The sequence below is a fragment of the Oratosquilla oratoria genome, chromosome 1 (assembly GCF_046742065.1).
Source record: "Oratosquilla oratoria isolate Oo_2021 chromosome 1, ASM4674206v1, whole genome shotgun sequence".
Lineage (NCBI taxonomy): Eukaryota > Metazoa > Arthropoda > Malacostraca > Stomatopoda > Squillidae > Oratosquilla > Oratosquilla oratoria.
The window spans coordinates 118,888,011-118,906,230 of record NC_134777.1 but is presented as its reverse complement, the minus strand read 5'-3'; the positions used below and the strand labels follow the sequence as shown (position 1 = coordinate 118,906,230).

The following is an 18,220-nucleotide window of genomic DNA, read 5'->3' as shown; positions in this document are numbered from 1 at the left end:
AAACGCTACACCTCCTCCTCCTCCTCCTCCTCCTCCTCCTCCTCCTCCTCCTCCTCCTCCTCCTCCTCCTCCTCCTCCTCCTCCTCCTATTGCTCCTCCTCCTATTCCACCTATTCCTCCTCTTGCAGCCAGCCAACCAGCCAGCCAGCCACATCGACCTCATCCACAAGTCGCTCTTGCCCTCGTCTGTATGTCTATCTGTCTGTCTGTCTGCCTTAGTTGTCCTTTTCTTCGCTGTCAACTCTTCGCTACATTTCCTCAACATTGTTCTCCACCAGCACGTCACCTATCGTCTTCGTCCACCTCTCCATCGTCCTTGCTCACGTCCACCCTTCCACCGTCCTCGTCCACCCCTCCACTGTCTTCGTTCACCTCTCCACGTCCTCGTCCACCCTTCCACCGTCCTCGCCCACCCCTCCACCGACCTCGTTCACCTCTTTCTTCCACATCCAGTCCACCATCACTTCCACCAACGCCTTCCTTACTCCACTCCTTTTCGTCTCCACTTTGTTCTACCCACGTAGTCCTCACCCGTCACTTTTCCTCCGATTCGTTTCTCTCCTCTCTGTTTCCTTTTACTCCCGTGGAAACAAACCCATGGAATAGGCCGCAAGCCTTTTCTTCTTTTCCTTCTTCTTCTTCTTCAACTGAGATCGACAAACTATCCTTTGTCAGCAGTGAGATCGGTGCCCAGACTTCTCGCAGCCTGAGAGCGGAGGTAGCCAAGGCGGCTCTCGCAACATTGAAAAGTGTTGATGTTATTATTAGGCATTTAAGTTGATATATTCTATCTAGTGTGAATGAACCACACAGATATTATCCCCTAATATATCAAGACTTAGTTACATCTCCAGCCCGACATCTTGCTCTCTTCTTTGTGTCCCCTCGTTCCCCAGCCCAGTCTCTCTCTTTGTTTCCTCTGATAGCTTCTTCATCCACCATGCAGACGGATAAGTCGCCCCCCCTCCCCCACCTCGCTCCTTGTCTAGTCCCGACCCCCCACTGTCGTCGTCATTCTTCTTTCCCCCCACAGCAGTGGTCCCTCGTCTCCCTTTGTTCGCTCAGTCGTGCTTAGCACCCCCCTTCCCTCCCCATCCCTCATGCTCCCCTCTCCCCCCAACTTCCCTTGCCAGCCCGTTTTTGCTCCTCGTACAGGGACGCGCGTGCACACACGTGCGGGCGCATACAAACACACACACGCACAGTTTACTAATACTGCATATATTTATAGACACATTTACACTCCATTGTCCGCGGGAAGACGACGATGACATCCAAGGTCGTGGTAATCCCGAGCCTTGGTGTACGACCAAGTCGAAAAGTATAGGGATTTCTTTCGCCAGGTTTCACGACATGGAGCTAAACACCCCGTCCAACGAGATTCAGCATTATGCGCGTCCGTATAAGCTTACATGACTTAGGTCATTAGTGAACGCCAGACTGGATGGCCGCGCACACAGGCACCATAGTCACACATTATAAGTTTGTGTTGCATACGCGGTGTCAATTGTCTCGTATCTCGGTGTAGGTCGTGTTGAATGGTTGGCAGGTGTGTAATGGGTCATGGTAGTGATAGCAATAACCTAATTTGCTTGACATACCGCAGGACCTGGAATGTCTTCGTTTCCATTCAGTTTTTGGAGGCTGTTGAAGACCGGTGGCACAGCCCGCCTGGGCACAGCGGCGCGAAGCAGTTGACAAGGATTGAAGCGAATTCGAACAACCGAATAGAACAATAACATTAACTGTACTGTCTTGTTTCTCATCATTGTTGGCGTGAAGGTGGCACAAGTCATTGTACACCCTTTTGGGGCGCTTCGTATTTTAGCATAACTGCTAAACTTTAATTTAACTATAACGTTCACCACTTTCATATGCAGAGGTTTTTAACACCATCTCTTGAGACCCAAGTCGCAATTGGTGTGGACTAGTTTACCATCGTTTCTATTCTGTGGCGAGATAGTCCACAAGGATAGAAACGCTGGTAAACGACAGTCCATAACAACAACAACAACTTGTCGAGTATTGGCTGGTTACTCTCCAAATAAAGGATCTTTTTTCAATCCTAGGTTCCCTCATTCTCTCCATCTCTCTCTCCCTCCTTCACTCCCTCCCTCTCTCCCTCCCTCTCTCCCTCTCTCCCTCTCTTCCTCCCTCTCTCTCTCCCTCCTTCCCTCGCTTTCTTCCCGTACTTAACTGTATACATTTTTTAAATACGTTTTATTCCTCGTTTTAGTCTTGTTAGTCGCGGAGAAGGACAACTCTCGCAAACTCCAACGTTACCATTCGTATGTCAGCAAGTTGTTCTCGCAAAGATCACCGCTGACATGCTGAGGTCAGAACGCGCATGTTGACCACAGGAACGTTATGCTGACGTCACCAGTCTTGTCCTGATTTCGTAGGACGTTCGTAGCCGCATGCGAGTCGTAGGATTTGATCAGTTTTATTAATTTATTTATTTTCGTACTTATTTATTTATAAATCAGTTTATTTATTTATTGGTTTATTTTAGGTGTATGCTCAGTATTGGGAATCTTTAAGAATCTGAAACTAAAGGGCTATTAGAAAAATACTCGAGGTATCGGGAATAACCCTTAATAGTCACAGTGAATATTCCTTTCGAAACTAAAGTGATATTAGAAAAATACTCGAACTATCAGGAATAACCTTTTAATAGTCACAATTAATATTCATTTCGAAACTAAAGGGATATTAGAAAAATACTCGAGGTATTAGGAATAACCTTTTAGTAGTCAGAAGTTTGTCCCATTTCCCTCCAACAAAAATGGCGGTAAAATTATACCTTTCTAAGTGAACACTAGCTTCAGTGTAACCTGACACAGATACAACAAGCTAGTGCTAGTGGAAGTGTTCTTAGATCGTAGTGATACGTGATGGAGGGGGGTGGGGGGTTGTTGCGCTGTCCCGAATCGGACTCGCAATTCGGGTCGCCTGAATGATGAATGTGGAATGGCTTATAGCAACGTGACAAACAGCCTTAGGTGGTGTTTGCAGCCGGGTGGGGGTTGGTGGGGAGAACCCAAGTCGTTGAACTTTCTGGGTCTGCGTTCTGCGGCACCAGACTGTCTTTGGGGAAGGTTTATGCGTGAGTAGTAATGTCCTCAGTCGCTAAATGTCTTCGCGGTATGTGGACTTTAACATAAAACAGAATAGGAAACAAAACTCGACACGAGCAGAAAATTACAAACCAACTGAACGTCTTTGTTCAATTGAACGTGCTGAGTGGTTGGTTGAACTTGATCATGGATATATGAAGCTTGGGAACGTTTTACCACAAATAAAGAGCGATTTTTTATCTACAACGTATTCCTTTAAAGTTGCGGAAACTGAAATGTTCCGGAGATGTGGAACATAATTTGGATAGTCACCATAAATGGTTTTATTCATTATTTTGGCATGGAGTAGAGTCCTTAATCAAATTAATGGCGATTTTGTAATGAGGACTAACGGTTAGCTAGGACGCCATGGTCAATGTATTTGAAGTCGTTAATCTCATCTTTTATGGTAACGACTGTGTGGATATTGTCCTAACTGGTGCTGTGACACCATCATGATACCCATAGATGCGTCCAGTGTGTAAATAATTATATTTTTACTTTATTTATTTATTTATTTGTTTTTATTCATTTTTTTTTCAAATCAGTCACAACTGATTGCCTCAGACCAGGGGTCAGAGTCTGAGGGTTGTTTCATTAATAATATTGTTTTAACTTTTTGGGGGGTTTACGTGAAATAAAGGGGATGTCAGAGGCACTGAGTGGACTATTTATTTTGTTTGCAATAACGGCTATTAGGGGAGGGAGGTAAATTACAAGTTAGAAATGGCCAACAGAAAAAAAAGTGGGTCGAGAACCTAGTTTACTTGATGGACATGGTAATTGGGGCTGGTGCCGCGTGATATAGCATTGTACCTTGCGGAGCCGGGTACCAACGTATTCGGTTGGACATTTTGGAGACGATGATCCAGCAGGAGCGCCCGTAATTACATTGGGTGTGCAGTCTGTGGTTGGTCCTGAGGTTATTATTTATCTCACTTTTTGCCGTCAAGTTTCCGGTGAGTTATTTCTTTGGTGCCGCCTTATTCAATGTATTCGGTCGAGCCCTATATATCCATAGCGTGCCCAATGGCGATATGTATGGTGCATTTAGGTAGATGGGCAGTTTGAGGGAAGAATGAAATATGTTTGGGTGACAGGCAAGTTTCTCAAGGTGGGTACCCCTTATAAGGAGGAGGAGGTTGTCGTCTTGGCAACACACATTGTGGGCGGAGTACCCGCACGAGAGGGGTTCCTGCTTCTTACATAAAGAGGTTCCATAAGGAAGAATCGGGTTTTGTCACAGTGCCATAAATGGTGGCACTCGATCTTCTGTTTAGGGATGGATTGCGGGGTACCAAATGGTTATAGTTTGCAAGAGGTGGATGCTGGTCGTTGTTTGCAAGCATTCCTGCAAGCAAAGGGCAGCAGTGAAACGCAGGAGGGACGATTTACGTATTTATTAATCATTGGATTATGCGCACATAGGAGCACTAGGTGCGCACAGGAAGACAGACGGGTATTGGCCTGACGTGGGGGCAGCTGTCTCTCGCTACACAGGGCGAAGACGACGCCACGCCTTGTACAAGCATGAAAAGGGGCCTTGTCGGCCGTATGAAAGGGGTCCTTCTACGGAAAGCATCACTGCTGGTCAGGGCACCCCACCATACTACAATCATGGGCGTCGTCGGTTTTGTTGCTGGCAACGAGAGACAGAACAAGTCTTTTTATTATTTAATTTTATTTCATTGTTCCCAATGCGCCGTAAACATAGATGACCATAGATATTGTGACACCTGAAAACTCGATCCATCCATTCATTCCTCCATCCATCAATCATTATGATTATAATTCCCAAGAACAATCTGGTCAGACCTTGTTCCATGTGACTTTGTCCCGGTTGGTGACAGCCAGTTTCATGCAGTCTAAGAGGAGGAAGTGGAGGCCCGAGAGTCTACTCAAAATCTCTCAAAAATCGCTTGTCCTTAGCCAGAAAAAAATCAACTGAACACAGCAAGGTCTTAATGAGTTTCTATGTTTAATTTGCATTTTCTTTCGCCAGCGTTTCACCTCGTTCTGGATCGAAAGGTTCCCTCCCATATGTTTTGCCGCTCTCGAGTGTTGCATCGAAGTATCGCTAAGATAAGGACAGTATCCTCTGGTATTGTGCATCATCAGATAAAAAATATTGCGAGACTGTTGGTGGATTCTGAAGTCCGACTGTACAGTATTTTTTGGTGTGTGTGTGTGTGTGTGTGTGTGTGTGTGTGTGTGTGTGTGTGTGTGTGTAAGAATTGGGGGTGGGCTGGTACTTGCTTCAGGACTGCCTGCAGTAGGAAGAGTCCAGACATAAAAGGACAGTACACTAAGTATCCCAAGTATTAGGAAGAGTAGTGGGAGAAACAGGAGCAACAGTAACTGTTCTTCTCATCAGGGAAGAAGGAAGGAAAAGGAAGGAAGGAATGAGGGAGAAGGAAGGCCAGCAGCTGTAGAAATGCCACCAGGCAGCTGGAGGCGCGCCAAGATGAAGTGCATTGCCAACGGCGGGAAGCTGTACCGTGCGGCGAGCTGGCTGGCTGGTGGGTTGGCAGGGTTGCTGCTCAAAGGAATGCCAACACCACGAAGAATCTCGGCAGCAGCAGCACTTCGAGGAATGACAACAGGAAGAGGTGGCAGACAACGTGGCTATAGGACAGACTCTCACGAATGTAAGGTTGTGGTGGTTCGCCCACATGTCGGGTCGGGTGTGGATGGCGTGGCGCCACCACGGAGGGGGGAGTACGGTGGCATCACCGATGGCGTCATCGCATAGGGGTGACCTAACCACCACGTGTGGTGACTTTTGCTGACGTAAGGGTTACGTGGATCCACGTCAGTTGCAGCTGGGGAGAGGAAGAGGGCGCCCCCCTCCTTCTCCCTCCTCCCTCCCCTGAGCGTGGAACGGATGATTACCCTCTCCTCCATGTGGATTATTTTGAGGTGCATGTGGAGTGCCATTAGCACGTGGATGGCTCTGTCCTGGCACTGGTTATAATTTTGGTGAACATGAATGAGTCAGGATGATAGCCTTACAAATACGCTTGCAGACACCGCAAATATATATATATACAGTATATATATATATATATATATATATATATATATATATATATATATATATATATATATAAACCCTATAGAATGTAACTGAACTATCGCCAGGAGCCAGGAATGGCAGTTGTAAATGTTTGACTGAATTTGAACAAAAGTAAGGTTTGGGAAAAACGGAGGGGAGGTAGGAATGAACAAGAAGGAAGAAAGATAAAAAATAAATAAATAAAGAAAGAGAAGGCTTGGTGTGCTTTGTGTCGTTGGAATCTGGTGAGTGCGTCAACAATAATGAGAACAATTGAGTGGTTAGACGGGAGACTTGCCTTAACCACATAGGAAGACAAGTGTGTAAATATAGTTTGTTCGTAGCTTGGAATATAATGCAGAATTGGGTTTCGATTTGAAACGAGGCAGACAGGAAACTGAAAATAGCATATATATATATATATATATATATATATATATATATATATATATATAGAGAGAGAGAGAGAGAGAGAGAGAGAGAGAGAGAGAGAGAGAAAGAAAGAGAGAAAGGGGGGAACAAATCAGGAGCTATGAGAGAGAGAGAAAGAGAGAAAGGGGGGGGGACAAATCAGGAGCTATGAAGTTTAGCTTGTACAGAAACGAAGAGATCCTGGGCATAACAGCAGTGGAGGGAAGAAAGTAGACAGGTAATGTTACCCACGAACTCGGTGGAATTCACAGACAAGGAATAGTACATCAGGACTTTCTTTATTTCGTCATTGCAGAGTCGATGCTCACAAATCACGCTACAGTCATACATCATCGAGTTGGAGACCGTGATTTTTCTTCTTCTTCTTCTTCTTCTTCTTCTTAATTGTCATGGAGTGAATTTCACCTCTGCGTTGTTACTCCAGCGGGTGGTTTGTTTCTTGTTGTCTTGTTGAGTCATCAAACTAATTGAAACAAAGAGAGGATAGCGGTTAGTAGACAAGAACAGTCATTTCCCATTTCGCCATTTTGCCAAATTGCATTTCGCCAGTCTTAGTATATAATTTCACCAAATTCTCTTTTTATGTAAGGCTAGGTTACTAAAGGTTAGGTAAGATAATGTAACGGAACGTCGTAACGTAACGTAACGTTGGGTAACAGGTAATGTAAGCTAAGGTGACGTTAAGTTACGGTGAGATATATTAGGTGAGCTAAGCTAATGTTAGGAGGTAAGGGTAGGTTATGGACTTGGCGAAATGAACATTCGAAATGCAGTTTGGCGAAATGGGAATGACTTGGCAAGGCTAGAGGGGGACGTGTATGCCAGTTGTGGGGTGTCTGCTTTTGTTCCCACGCAGAGACGCCCACTGTCCCCCGTATAATTCCTCTCCCATGACGTCAGTGCCCTGATTGTCTATGCAGCAACCGTCATAGCCAATTGAATAGGCAATTACACCTCAAATTAGTCAGAGCATTTCTTAACTGCCCATTCCCCTCTCCCCTCCCCTCTCCCCATCTTCGTGGTCAGGCCTTTGGTTGCAGAAACGTTTTGCCATGTCATTACCATTTTATTAAGTCATGTGAGCCTGAGATCTACACCGGAGGGGTAAATATCTCAACACCTCAAGGTCTAGGGGCACCGGCTGGTTCAGTGGTGCGACTCTCGCATAACACACGAGCGGTGACTCGAGTTCATATCACCGAGACGGACACAAAAAGATGGCTTCTGGTTGAAAGGTTTCGTACGTAAGTACTACGTATGTTTGCGCCCCGTCAGGCTCGCTTGGTGACTTAATCAGGCAATACACACTCAGAAGCTTGTCTAACGCCTTGTAACCACTTGTGCACACTATCCTCACAAGGAAGCTTTCACTGTACACCCTGACATCATGACTTGTGTGGCAGAAAAAGAGGACACCCGCCGGCCTTAGGGTTTTTCCAGAAGATTCCACCAATGCGGGTGGAGGTGGGGATGACCAAGTATAATGTAACATGCTTCATTTAAAATGCATAGTTTCAGAATGGAAGTGTGGTCTGAGTCGACCATAGGTACATTGACAAAAAAAAAAAAAAAATAATTATAATAATAATGAACGAAGTTTTTCTCAAACAAATGAAATCCCTGGGCATTAGGTAGGAAATCATGAAATGACTGCTTCCAATTTTACAAGATGGAATGGGCGAGACTTGTGTAGATTTTTTTTTCGTGAATCATCTTTATTGCAAGTGGAGGAGTCATTATTTACGGTATTTTTTTCTTCTCCTGTATCATATTTCTTGCATTTGGTCAGATGAGCGTGTATATGGCGACAAGTGTCTGCCCTCGAGAGCGCGCAGAGTTCAACGTCATTTCCTTTTGTCGAGATTAAAATAAGGATAAAAGCCCAAGGCGTCATTGGGGGTTTACCGAGAATTGTGTAACATCCTCTATATATATATATATATATATATATATATATATATATATATATATATATGTATATATATTATATATATATATATTATATATTATATATATATATATATATATATATATTAATATGCAAAATAACCACAGAAGGGACACTTGTAGTCAGTAAGTACTTTCTTATATTACGTCTTCAGACTAAATGAAAGAGATAGTCTGAAGATGTAATATACGAAAGTACTTACTGTCTACAAGTTTCCCTTCTCCTGTGGTTATTTGGTATTTTCGTATGACGGTGATATAATTGTTTGCATATATATGTATATATATATATATATATATATATATATATATGTGTGTGTGTGTGTGTGTGATGTATGTATGTATGTATACACAATCCAGACATAAAATATCTTATAACAACTGGAATTTTTTTTTGTTCAAACCTAGGAATGTGTTCGTGTTATAATAATAATTGTTTGGGGCCACACGTGACCACGACAAGGGGACCGCTGAGATGAACCGAATTGTATTCAGGCCAGGGCACAGTGACGTCATTGCAGCTCCTGACCTTGCTAGACTGCATTTGGGTTGGTGCCTGACCGTTTGAACCAGGTTCTTGGGTGCCCAAGATACTATGGGTGCGATGGTCGAGGTTCCATTTGTCGCTGATGGTCGACTCGCTCAGATTAGTGACGAATGACGACAATGCCCCCACCGCTGCCACCACTATCACCACCACCACTATCACCGTCACTAGCACTGCCACCATCACCACCACCACTACCATCACGACCTTGACCACAACCACCACCACCACCCATCATTTTGACCAGCAGCCTTGACCATTGTCTCATGGACCCATCTCCCCCCCCCCCGCTCCCACCCCCGCCCACTCGCTTACTGGACTGCTGTTGTTCTGGCACCGTCTTCGTGCTCTTGGTGAATGTCCTGGTGGTTTTTGTCGAGGCTATGGAAGTGCTGCTAAAGTGGCAAATGGTCATCGGACCTCTCTCTCTTTCTCTCTCTCTCTCTCACTCTCTCTCTCTCTCTCTCTCTCTCTCTCTCTCTCTCTCTCTCTCTCTCTCTCTCTCTCTCTCTCTCTCTCTCTCTCTCTATCTGTGTGTGTGTGTGTGTGCGTGTGCGTGTGTGTGTCTGACTGTCTTTGCGAAATAAGATTCCGTCGCCCTAAACTGATTAATGCGGACGCGGCATCGTTGCCAAAAGAAGGGCTGCATCTGCACACTCCAGATGGCTTCTGTGTGGACTTGCCTCCCCCCCCTCTCTCCCTCTCTTCCTCTCTCCCTCCCCTTCGCTTCTTCTCCCCCTCTCCCCCCTTGCCCCCTCCCCCTCCCTTGCCCCCTCTCCCCCTCTCCCTCCTTTGCCCCCTCTCCCTTTCTCCCTCACCCCCTCTCCCTTACCCTCTCCCCCCCCCTTCTGTCCCCCCCCTTCTGTCCCTCTCCCTCCCTCCCTGCCTCCCTCCCTCTCAATCAGTCCGGAGCCTCGCCGTCGACGGCATGGCGCCGCGTCCAGTTCTCCCCTTCCTTTGCCTTCCCTTCCCTTCCCTTCCCTTCCCTCTCACCTCCCTCCCACACTTCCCCTCTTCTCTTCTCCCCTTTCCTTACTCTCTTCTCTAAATCCATTCCCTATCTCCTCCCCTCCCTTACCCTCTCCTTTCATCTTCTCCCCTCCCTTCCCCTCTCCTTTCCTCTTCTTTCTCCCGTCCCTCTCCCATTCCCTCTCCCTTTCCCTCTCCCCTTTTCTCTTCCCTTCCCTCCTCTCCCCTTCCTTCTTCCTTCCCTTTTCTCCCACCTCCTCCCCTTTCCCCGCTCTTTCCATCTCCCCTCTGTTTCCACTTCCCTTCCCTTTCCCTCCCGTCCTCTTCCTTTTCTAACTCCTTCCCTTCCATTCTCTTTACTTCTTATCTTCTTGCCCTTCCCTTTCCCTCTCATTTCCCTTACTTTCCTTCTCTTCCCCTTCACCTTCCCTCCCTTTTCCCCTTCCCCTTCCTTCCCCTCACTCCCTTTTCCCCTTCACCTCCCTCCCCTCCCCTTCCTCTCCACTCCACTGCCATCTCCCCTCACCTTCCTTTCCCTCTTCTCCCCTCTTCCCCTCTCTCCCTTCCCTTGTCTCTTCTCCCCATTCCTTCCCATTACCCTCTTTTCTCGTCTCCCTTCCCTCCTCTTCTATCCTCCCTTCCCATCCCCTCCTCCCCTTTCCTCCCCTCCCCTCTCTTCCTCCCCTTTCCTCCCTTCCCCTCCCTTACTCCCCTCCTCCCCTTTCCTCCCTTCCCTTCCCCTCTCCTCTTCCCCTTTTCTCTCTTCCCCTCCCTTATTCCCCTCCTCCCCTATTCCCTGCCTCCCCTTCCCTCCCACCTCCCCTTTCCTCTCTGCCTCCCCTCCCCGCCTCCCCTTCCCTTCCCTTCCTGCCTCCCCTCCTCTCCCCTCCCCGCCTCCCCTTCCCTTCCCCACCCCACCCCACCCCACCCCACCCCACCCCACCCGTTTCCCATCCCTTTCTCCGTCGTTCTCTCGCAAATGATCGACGTATATGGGACAGCAGGAGTGGGAGGTGGAGGAAACCTGGTCGTAAGGAGGAGGTGGAGGTGAAGGTGGAGGTGGTGGTCTTGCAGGTCCGCGGTTCGGTCGTCGTGGCGATTGCACGTCCTCGTTTGTGTTGCCTTCTAAAGCTTCGCTTCATTTATTCTATTATCCATAGATTTTGTTACTGAAACTTGGCTCACGTTTGTGTATACATATATATATATATCAACCACAATTCACTTTAATTCTAAACCATCAACATCGAGAACCTCGAGGAGGCATACATGCAGAAATTGAAGCGTGGTACAGCTAAGGATATATATATATATATATATATATATATATATATATATATATATATATATATAGTATGCGCGCGCGCGCGCGCGCGCGTGTGTGTGCGTGTGTGTGTGTGTGTGTGTGTGTGTGTGTGTGTGTGTGTGTGTGTGCCTTTTTATGGGGGAGAAGGCCAAACGTCATTTCCCATAATGTGTAATGTTGTCATAACTTGGCTTACGTCCCCTGTCCCCCCTCCCTCCCCCTCCCCCTCCCCTATCTCGAAGAGGCAGACACACCACCGATAATGTCGTATCGTTTCTGAAAAGTGCGGATGTGGTGTGGCGATGGCGGTGGAGGAGGAGGTCGAGCGCATAACAACATAACATATACTAATTCCTTTGTTCTCTTTCTTTTCGCAGCCTTTATCCAGGTGGACAACGAGCTGCGGTACCTGGTCGATGGGGTATCCATACATATGAATGAGGTGAGTAATTAGTGCCCCTTACGTTAACCAACTCCCCTCGACCCTTTCACACTGTCTCTGTTTCTGTCTCTCTATAGCTCTTCATCTCTTTCTCTTTCTCTCGTTCTCTCTTTCTCTCTCTCTATCGTTCTCTCTCTCTCTCTTTCTCTCTCTCTCTCTCTCTCTCTCTCTCTCTCTCTCTCTCTCTCTCTCTCTCTCTCTCTCACCCTCCCACTCTCTCGTTCTATCTCTCTTCCCCCCTCTCTCTCTCGTTCTCTGTCTTCCCCCCCTCTCTCCCTCTCTCTGTCGTTCTCTCTCACCCTCCCACTCTCTCGTTCTATCTCTCTCTCCCCCCATCTTTCTCTCGCCCTCCCTCCCTCTCTCTCTCTCTCTCTCTCTCTCTCTCTCTCTCTCTCTCTCTCTCTCTCTCTCTCTCTCTCTCTCTCTCCCTCTCTCTCTCTCTCCCTCTCTATCGTTCTCTCTCACCCCCCATTCTCTCGTTCTATCTCTTCCCCCCCTCTCTCTCTCTCAGTCTCTCTCTCTTTGTATGTGTGTGTACGCGCGCGTTCGCGCATTAACTTGCTCATACCCTGTATATTTTGTAACTGTATTTCGTGTATCGTATTGATTTGTATGCGTTGCTCGTGTTACGTATGTATTGGCATCGGCAGTGATTTGTATTTTGGTGTGCGAGGACTGTCGTGAGTTTTGTATGAGTTGTGTGTCTGCATTGTTGTATGTGTTATGTAGGTCCGTGTGCACTCGCACCTGCCTTCGAATGCGCCGAGACCCACTTTGGCTGTCCTGTTTACCAATCAGTCCTCGTCTCCAGATGAAGGTGAAGTTGACGGAGTGGATGGGCGCCGGGGAGGTAACTCTCTCCGACGTCCTTCTCGGTGGACCACGTCGTGTAGGTGCCCTTCTGTCCTCTGTTATTTCTATAGGTGTGTGTGTGTGGTGGGGGGGTGGGGGTGTTGTTTTAGCCTAACAATTATTTTGTTTGACTTGTCACACTTTTTTAAATTAATTAATTAATTCATCAATATATTTATTTATTTTTATTCGTTTCTGCATTCATTTGAAAGGTCTCCTTCTGTGGGCAGACTTGGCCACTGCCATTGTCATCTATTGCAGGGCGACACCATTTATGGTTTGTTGTGTGTGGGGGGGGGTGTTCTTTGTGCCGCATTCTAAATGGTGGCTCTGTGCGTTCGCCTTCTGCGTAGATATCGTAAGTCCCAGCATTGGAACTGTAGGTTATGTTTTTTTCCTCCATATTTTTAATTTGTGCGTCGTTGTGTGTGTGTGTGTGTGTGTGTGTGTGTGTGTGTGTGTGTGAGAGAGAGAGAGAGAGAGAGAGAGAGAGAGAGAGAGAGATTCACCATGGTCATGGATCACGTGTTGGACTCGTGATCGACAGTTACTAACCTCCAGGATGAGAGCTCAGAGCTCGTATGACCGATCTATGGGTAATACTGTGACCTTACATGCACACACACACCCAACTCCCCGCCCACGAGTTGGAGTAACACCCCGCAGCGCAGCGATACTGAAATTATTTCAGCCTTGGGTGGGAGTCGAACCCGGACCGCCGTAGTGCCAGGCGAGCACTCTAACCACAGCGCCACGAGGTGTGTGTGTGTGTGTGTGTGTGTGTGTGTGTGTGTGTGTGTGTGTGTGCGCGCGCGCGTGCGTATGCGCCTTACTCTTGGGTGATCCTTCACACTCCTTGTGACGTCACCTGGAGTCACTCACTTGCCTGAAAGCAAACGGCGGCCTCCATTCCTTTGGTGTGTTAACAAGATATGTATTCAGATTGGGTGTCGTGAGTGGAGGGGACCAAAACAGCCTATTATTGTCCTTATTGCTCGTGAGGTGGGGAGGGAACCGGAGGGGGATGGAAGGTGGGGGGGCACCCCCGAAGATGGGGATCGGAATTCCACCAGCTCTGAAAAACAAGGTTCTAAACTGAGTTAGAAACAGTAATCTAGGTTGTAGTCTAGGTGATGATCTAGATTGATGGCCTTGGTATCAGTCGCTCTGGTCTAGAACATGGTCATAAAGAGATGGGGGGAGGGGAGGGGTAGGGGCCTGGTTTGTAACACTGGTGCCACACTTGTAGCATATGCTGCCCTAGATCGTGCATCATATTGCGAACGGGTCATGCTGTAGATAAGCTGTACCTAGCTGCATTGCTTCTGGCCCGAGCAGTGGACGAAGGTGTGTGTGTATGTGATTTACCTTGTTTTACCTAGTTGTATCTTACGGTAAGGGGAGCTACGCCCGTGGTGTCCTGTCTTTGTATCTCGCAGCCTCTAGTTTGCTCTTAAATTTGTGTGTGTGTGTGTGTGTGTTTGTTTGTTGGTTGGCTACCTCCCTTATAAGGGGGAAGAAGCCTTTTGGTATGTAGATAGGCTTTACTCGGTGGGAGATATTGGGCAATATGAATAGGATTCTTTTTTCATATAAACATGAACGAAAAAATGCGTAACTTGCTTTCGTTTATTGTTGCATATTACTATTATTATTATTTCATTATTATTATTATTATTTCATTATTATTATTATCATTATTATTATTATCATTGTTATTATTATATTAACATCAAGGTTAACGGGAATCGAACTGGGAAAGGGTTGCACAAGCGTGAGTCGACCTTGAATTGCGACAGGATTGCACCCCTCGTCTGTGCCCTTGAGGTCAAGGTTAACCTCGACTGACGACGAGGCCGACAATGCGTGGACAACTGACCATGCATAAGTGAGGCGAGGGAGGGAGGGGGTGGAGTGGAGGGAATGTCAGGTAGGGGGGAGGCAAATAAGATCGAAGATAAAGCAGTCACCATCCTCGTCGTCATCGTCGTCATCGTCATCATCGTCATCATCATCATCATCATCATCATCATCATCATCATCATCATCATCACCATCGTCATCATCATCATCACCACCACCATCACCACCACCATCACCATCTTCATCATCATCATCATCATCACCACCACCACCACCACCACCACCACCACTATCACCATCGTCATCATCATCATCATTCCATTATCTTCTTTGAGTTGAGGCGCAGGGGGCAGGCAGGAAGTTGGAGAAGCGTTTATTTTGTTATTATTATATTTTTTCCTGTGATGAAACAACTTGATCGCTTTAGTTGAGTTCGTCTCGTTTCGGTGGCTTCAGTTCTTCATCTCGTAAGGGAGCCGTTGCCTCCCGTCCTTCCCCGTCCCCAATACATACATACATATATATATATATATATATATATATATATATATATATATATATATATATATATATATATTATATATATATATATTAGTGAAATGTCACTCCCACGGTCTTTGTTCTTTTTCTTTTGGCTGTCCCCACCCCATTATTAACCTTCCTTCACTTCCTTCCTCTCCACCCCTTCTTTCCTTAGACTTCCTCTTCGCCCAGTGTTACTCTTCTCTACTCCCCTCCTCACTCTCTCTTCCTCTACTCCCCTCCTCACTCTCTCTTCCTCTACTCCCTTCCCCTCCACCCCTTCTTTCCCTCTTTGCTATTTGTCTCTCCAAACTGCAGCTCCCCTCTTCACCCTCTTTTCCTTTTCTTGTTTCATCTCCACCTTTTCTCTCCCCTCACTGCTTCCATGTTCACCATTTCCCCCTTGCTCCCCTCTCCATCCTTTCTCTCTCCTCACTGTATCCCTCTCCACCCTCTTTCCCCTCGCCATAGCGCTCTCCACCCTCTCTTTGCCTTCACTGCAGCCTCGTCCACTCTCTCCCCTCATTGCAGACCTGTCCACCTTCTTTCCCCTCACTGCTTCCCTCATTGCCCATTCTTTCCCCTCACTGCTTCCCTCTTCACCCATGTTCTCCTCACCTCTTCCCTTTCCACCTTTTATTTCCCCTCGTTACCCTCTCCGCCCATTCTCTCCCATCACTTCTTCCCTCTACACACTTTCCCCTCACTCCCGCCCCGTCCAGCCTTTCTTTCTCAGGTGTATTTAGTAGTTACTGATGTACATACATATACCAAAGGCCTTTTCCCCCTTACAAGGGAGGTAGCCAAAAAAAAAACAAAGGCATAAAAACCACTCCCACCCATTCCATCCCCAACATACTCCACTCCCACCCATTCCATCCCCAACATACTCCACTCCCATCCACCCCCTTCCCTCCCTCTTATCTGGGCACCTACTTGAATACATACATACATATACCAAATGCTTTTTTCTCCTTACAAGGGAGGTAGCCAAAAAACAAAGGATTAAAAATCACTCCCACCCATTCCATCCCTAACATACTCCACTCCCCTCCACCTTCTTCCCTCTCTCTTATCTTGGCACTTGGCAGTTACTGATGTACACGAAGTAAAAGAAGACTGCTGAGAGCAGAGGAAAGCGAGAGTGTATCCGTGTCGTGCCGTGCCTTGCCGTGTCGTGCCGTGCCGTGCCGTGGGAGTACCGGGCGGAAGGAAGTGGAGTGTTGCTATGCGAGTGGGATTGTGACTTAGGTGTGAGAACGAAAGTCGTGAGAGTGAAAATGATGTGGTTGTGAGAGTCAGCTTGTCGCACGAGAAGTGGTTGAAGTCTGGTCATGCAGGTTAATGAGTGTGTTGTGGTCGTGCTTAAATGTCGTGTCCATGTTAAGTTAATTTGTGGATGTGAGAGTCTGTCGTGTGTGCCGTGAGAATGGGTGTCGTGAGAGTGGGTGTCATGAGTCAATGTCGTGAGAGTGTCAATGAGTGTCGTAAGAGGGTCAGTGAGTTTTCGAGAGCCAGTATCGTGAGTGTTCGTGAGTGCCGTGAGAGGTGTGGTTGTGACAGAATTCGTGAGTAAGAAAGGACCACCGTGGTCATGACCATGTGGTGGGGTTGGGGGGGGGAGTGTGCTTGGTGATGAGTGGCTAAGAGTTGTGGGCGCTATTGGGTGAAAATGACGGTCGTGAGAGTTTGCTCAAAGTTTGGTTGTGAAAGTTGACGGAAAGGATTGAGGGTCGTGAGAATTGAAAGAATATGGATCGTCGTGAGAAGGATAGTGGTTGGAGTGAGAGAGAGAGGGGGAGGGAGAGAGAGAGAGAGAGAGAGAGAGAGAGAGAGAGAGAGAGAGCTAGTGAGAGTATGATCACTCGAGCTTTTTTTTGTGGTCCTGTCTTGGGAGGGATAGAGCTATTATCGTAATGTGTGTGTGTGTGAAGTGGAGCCTCGTGCACGGGCCTTGGCCTTGCGTGGGCGCCAATTAATTAATCGCCTGAGCGTTGCATCATAACGTTCAATCCCGCTCGCTCGGAATGCATGAGTGGAGCAGCTGGAAGGACCGGGGGGCCAGGAACCAAGTTGACGTCATGATGAGACGGAAGAGGAGGGGAGGTGGGGGGCGGATATATATTTTTTTTTTGGCGGGGGTGAAGTGTCACTCCCACGGGCTTTGTTTGAGCTCGTGCGGTGGTGTTTATGTAAGACACACCTTGTAGAGAGGAAGTGGGATAGTGTAGCTAGTCACAGGAGGATAGGGGGCAGTAGAAAAGAGAGGCTGCAGCTGTTAGAGCGGCGGCGGACGCTCTAGTAGCTGACGGAGCTCATAGGGGCTTTGGAGGCAGCAGAGGCGGCTCACAAGACCTTCAGGGGGAGCCAGTGGTCTCCGCCTGAGGAAAGAGGTGGCGGGGCAAGCGCCCAGGTAGTGGAGGAGGTCGGCATTTGATCCAACCTGTTCATTGTAGAGTATTCGGTCACGTTTTTCGGGGGCAGAGCGTAGGGTGGTAAAGAGAAGGAACGACTGTTGTTGAGTAAAAGCAGCAATGTTATGGAAGTCTTGATATCTGACATTTATAGGTCAGATATCAAGACTTCCATAACTTTTTGTATTTACAGTTTAATGTACATAAAAAAAACATACTGACACTATTCTATATAATTCCACCATCTACATCTTATCAAATTTGGCAAAAAACAGTTTTGTCTTCATTTCATTGCGTCGTCTGCTATTCGAAGCATTCCGCCCGTGCGCTTCGGGAAAGGTTCGGGGAATTCCGCGTTCGTGACGTCACAGTTGCCAAACAAACAATATTGTTATTCTGAATATCTAGACTTCGGAAAAGTGGTATGCGAGGCGCAATTGAAAGTGAATTTTTCTGAATAAATTCTTCTGTAATAGGTAAAAACTTTATTTGTATGCTTTTAAAAAATACTTTTTCGGTGATTTTTAGTGAATGGTATATCTGTTGATATCTGACCTTTAAATACATTGGATCCCATACTCTGCGTTTGGCTTCTCTCCTACAACGACTGTTGTTCTTTGCGAGGTAAACACGGAATGAGGCGTTCGGGTTTGTTCGGTGTTTTCTCTCGTAACGCCACTCTTGGTGGCTGAGGCAGGGGAGGGAGGGAGGGCGGGGCCGTTCTGGTTTAGTAGTAATGAGGTCATGTTCGAAGA

At 47.0% G+C, this 18,220-nt stretch overlaps 1 protein-coding gene across 4 annotated transcripts in view; it reads left to right on the top strand.

Moving 5' to 3' along the window:
- Positions 1–18,220, top strand: part of Tmem131 (Transmembrane protein 131) — a 219,135-nt gene that overhangs the window by 151,893 nt on the left and 49,022 nt on the right. For all 4 annotated transcript variants that reach the window (XM_076185536.1, XM_076185517.1, XM_076185507.1 and 1 more), the window contains one exon: positions 11,750–11,814. In XM_076185536.1, coding sequence (XP_076041651.1) covers positions 11,810–11,814 — 5 coding nt within the window. In that variant the 5' untranslated portion in view covers positions 11,750–11,809. The remainder of the gene's footprint in view (positions 1–11,749; positions 11,815–18,220) is intronic.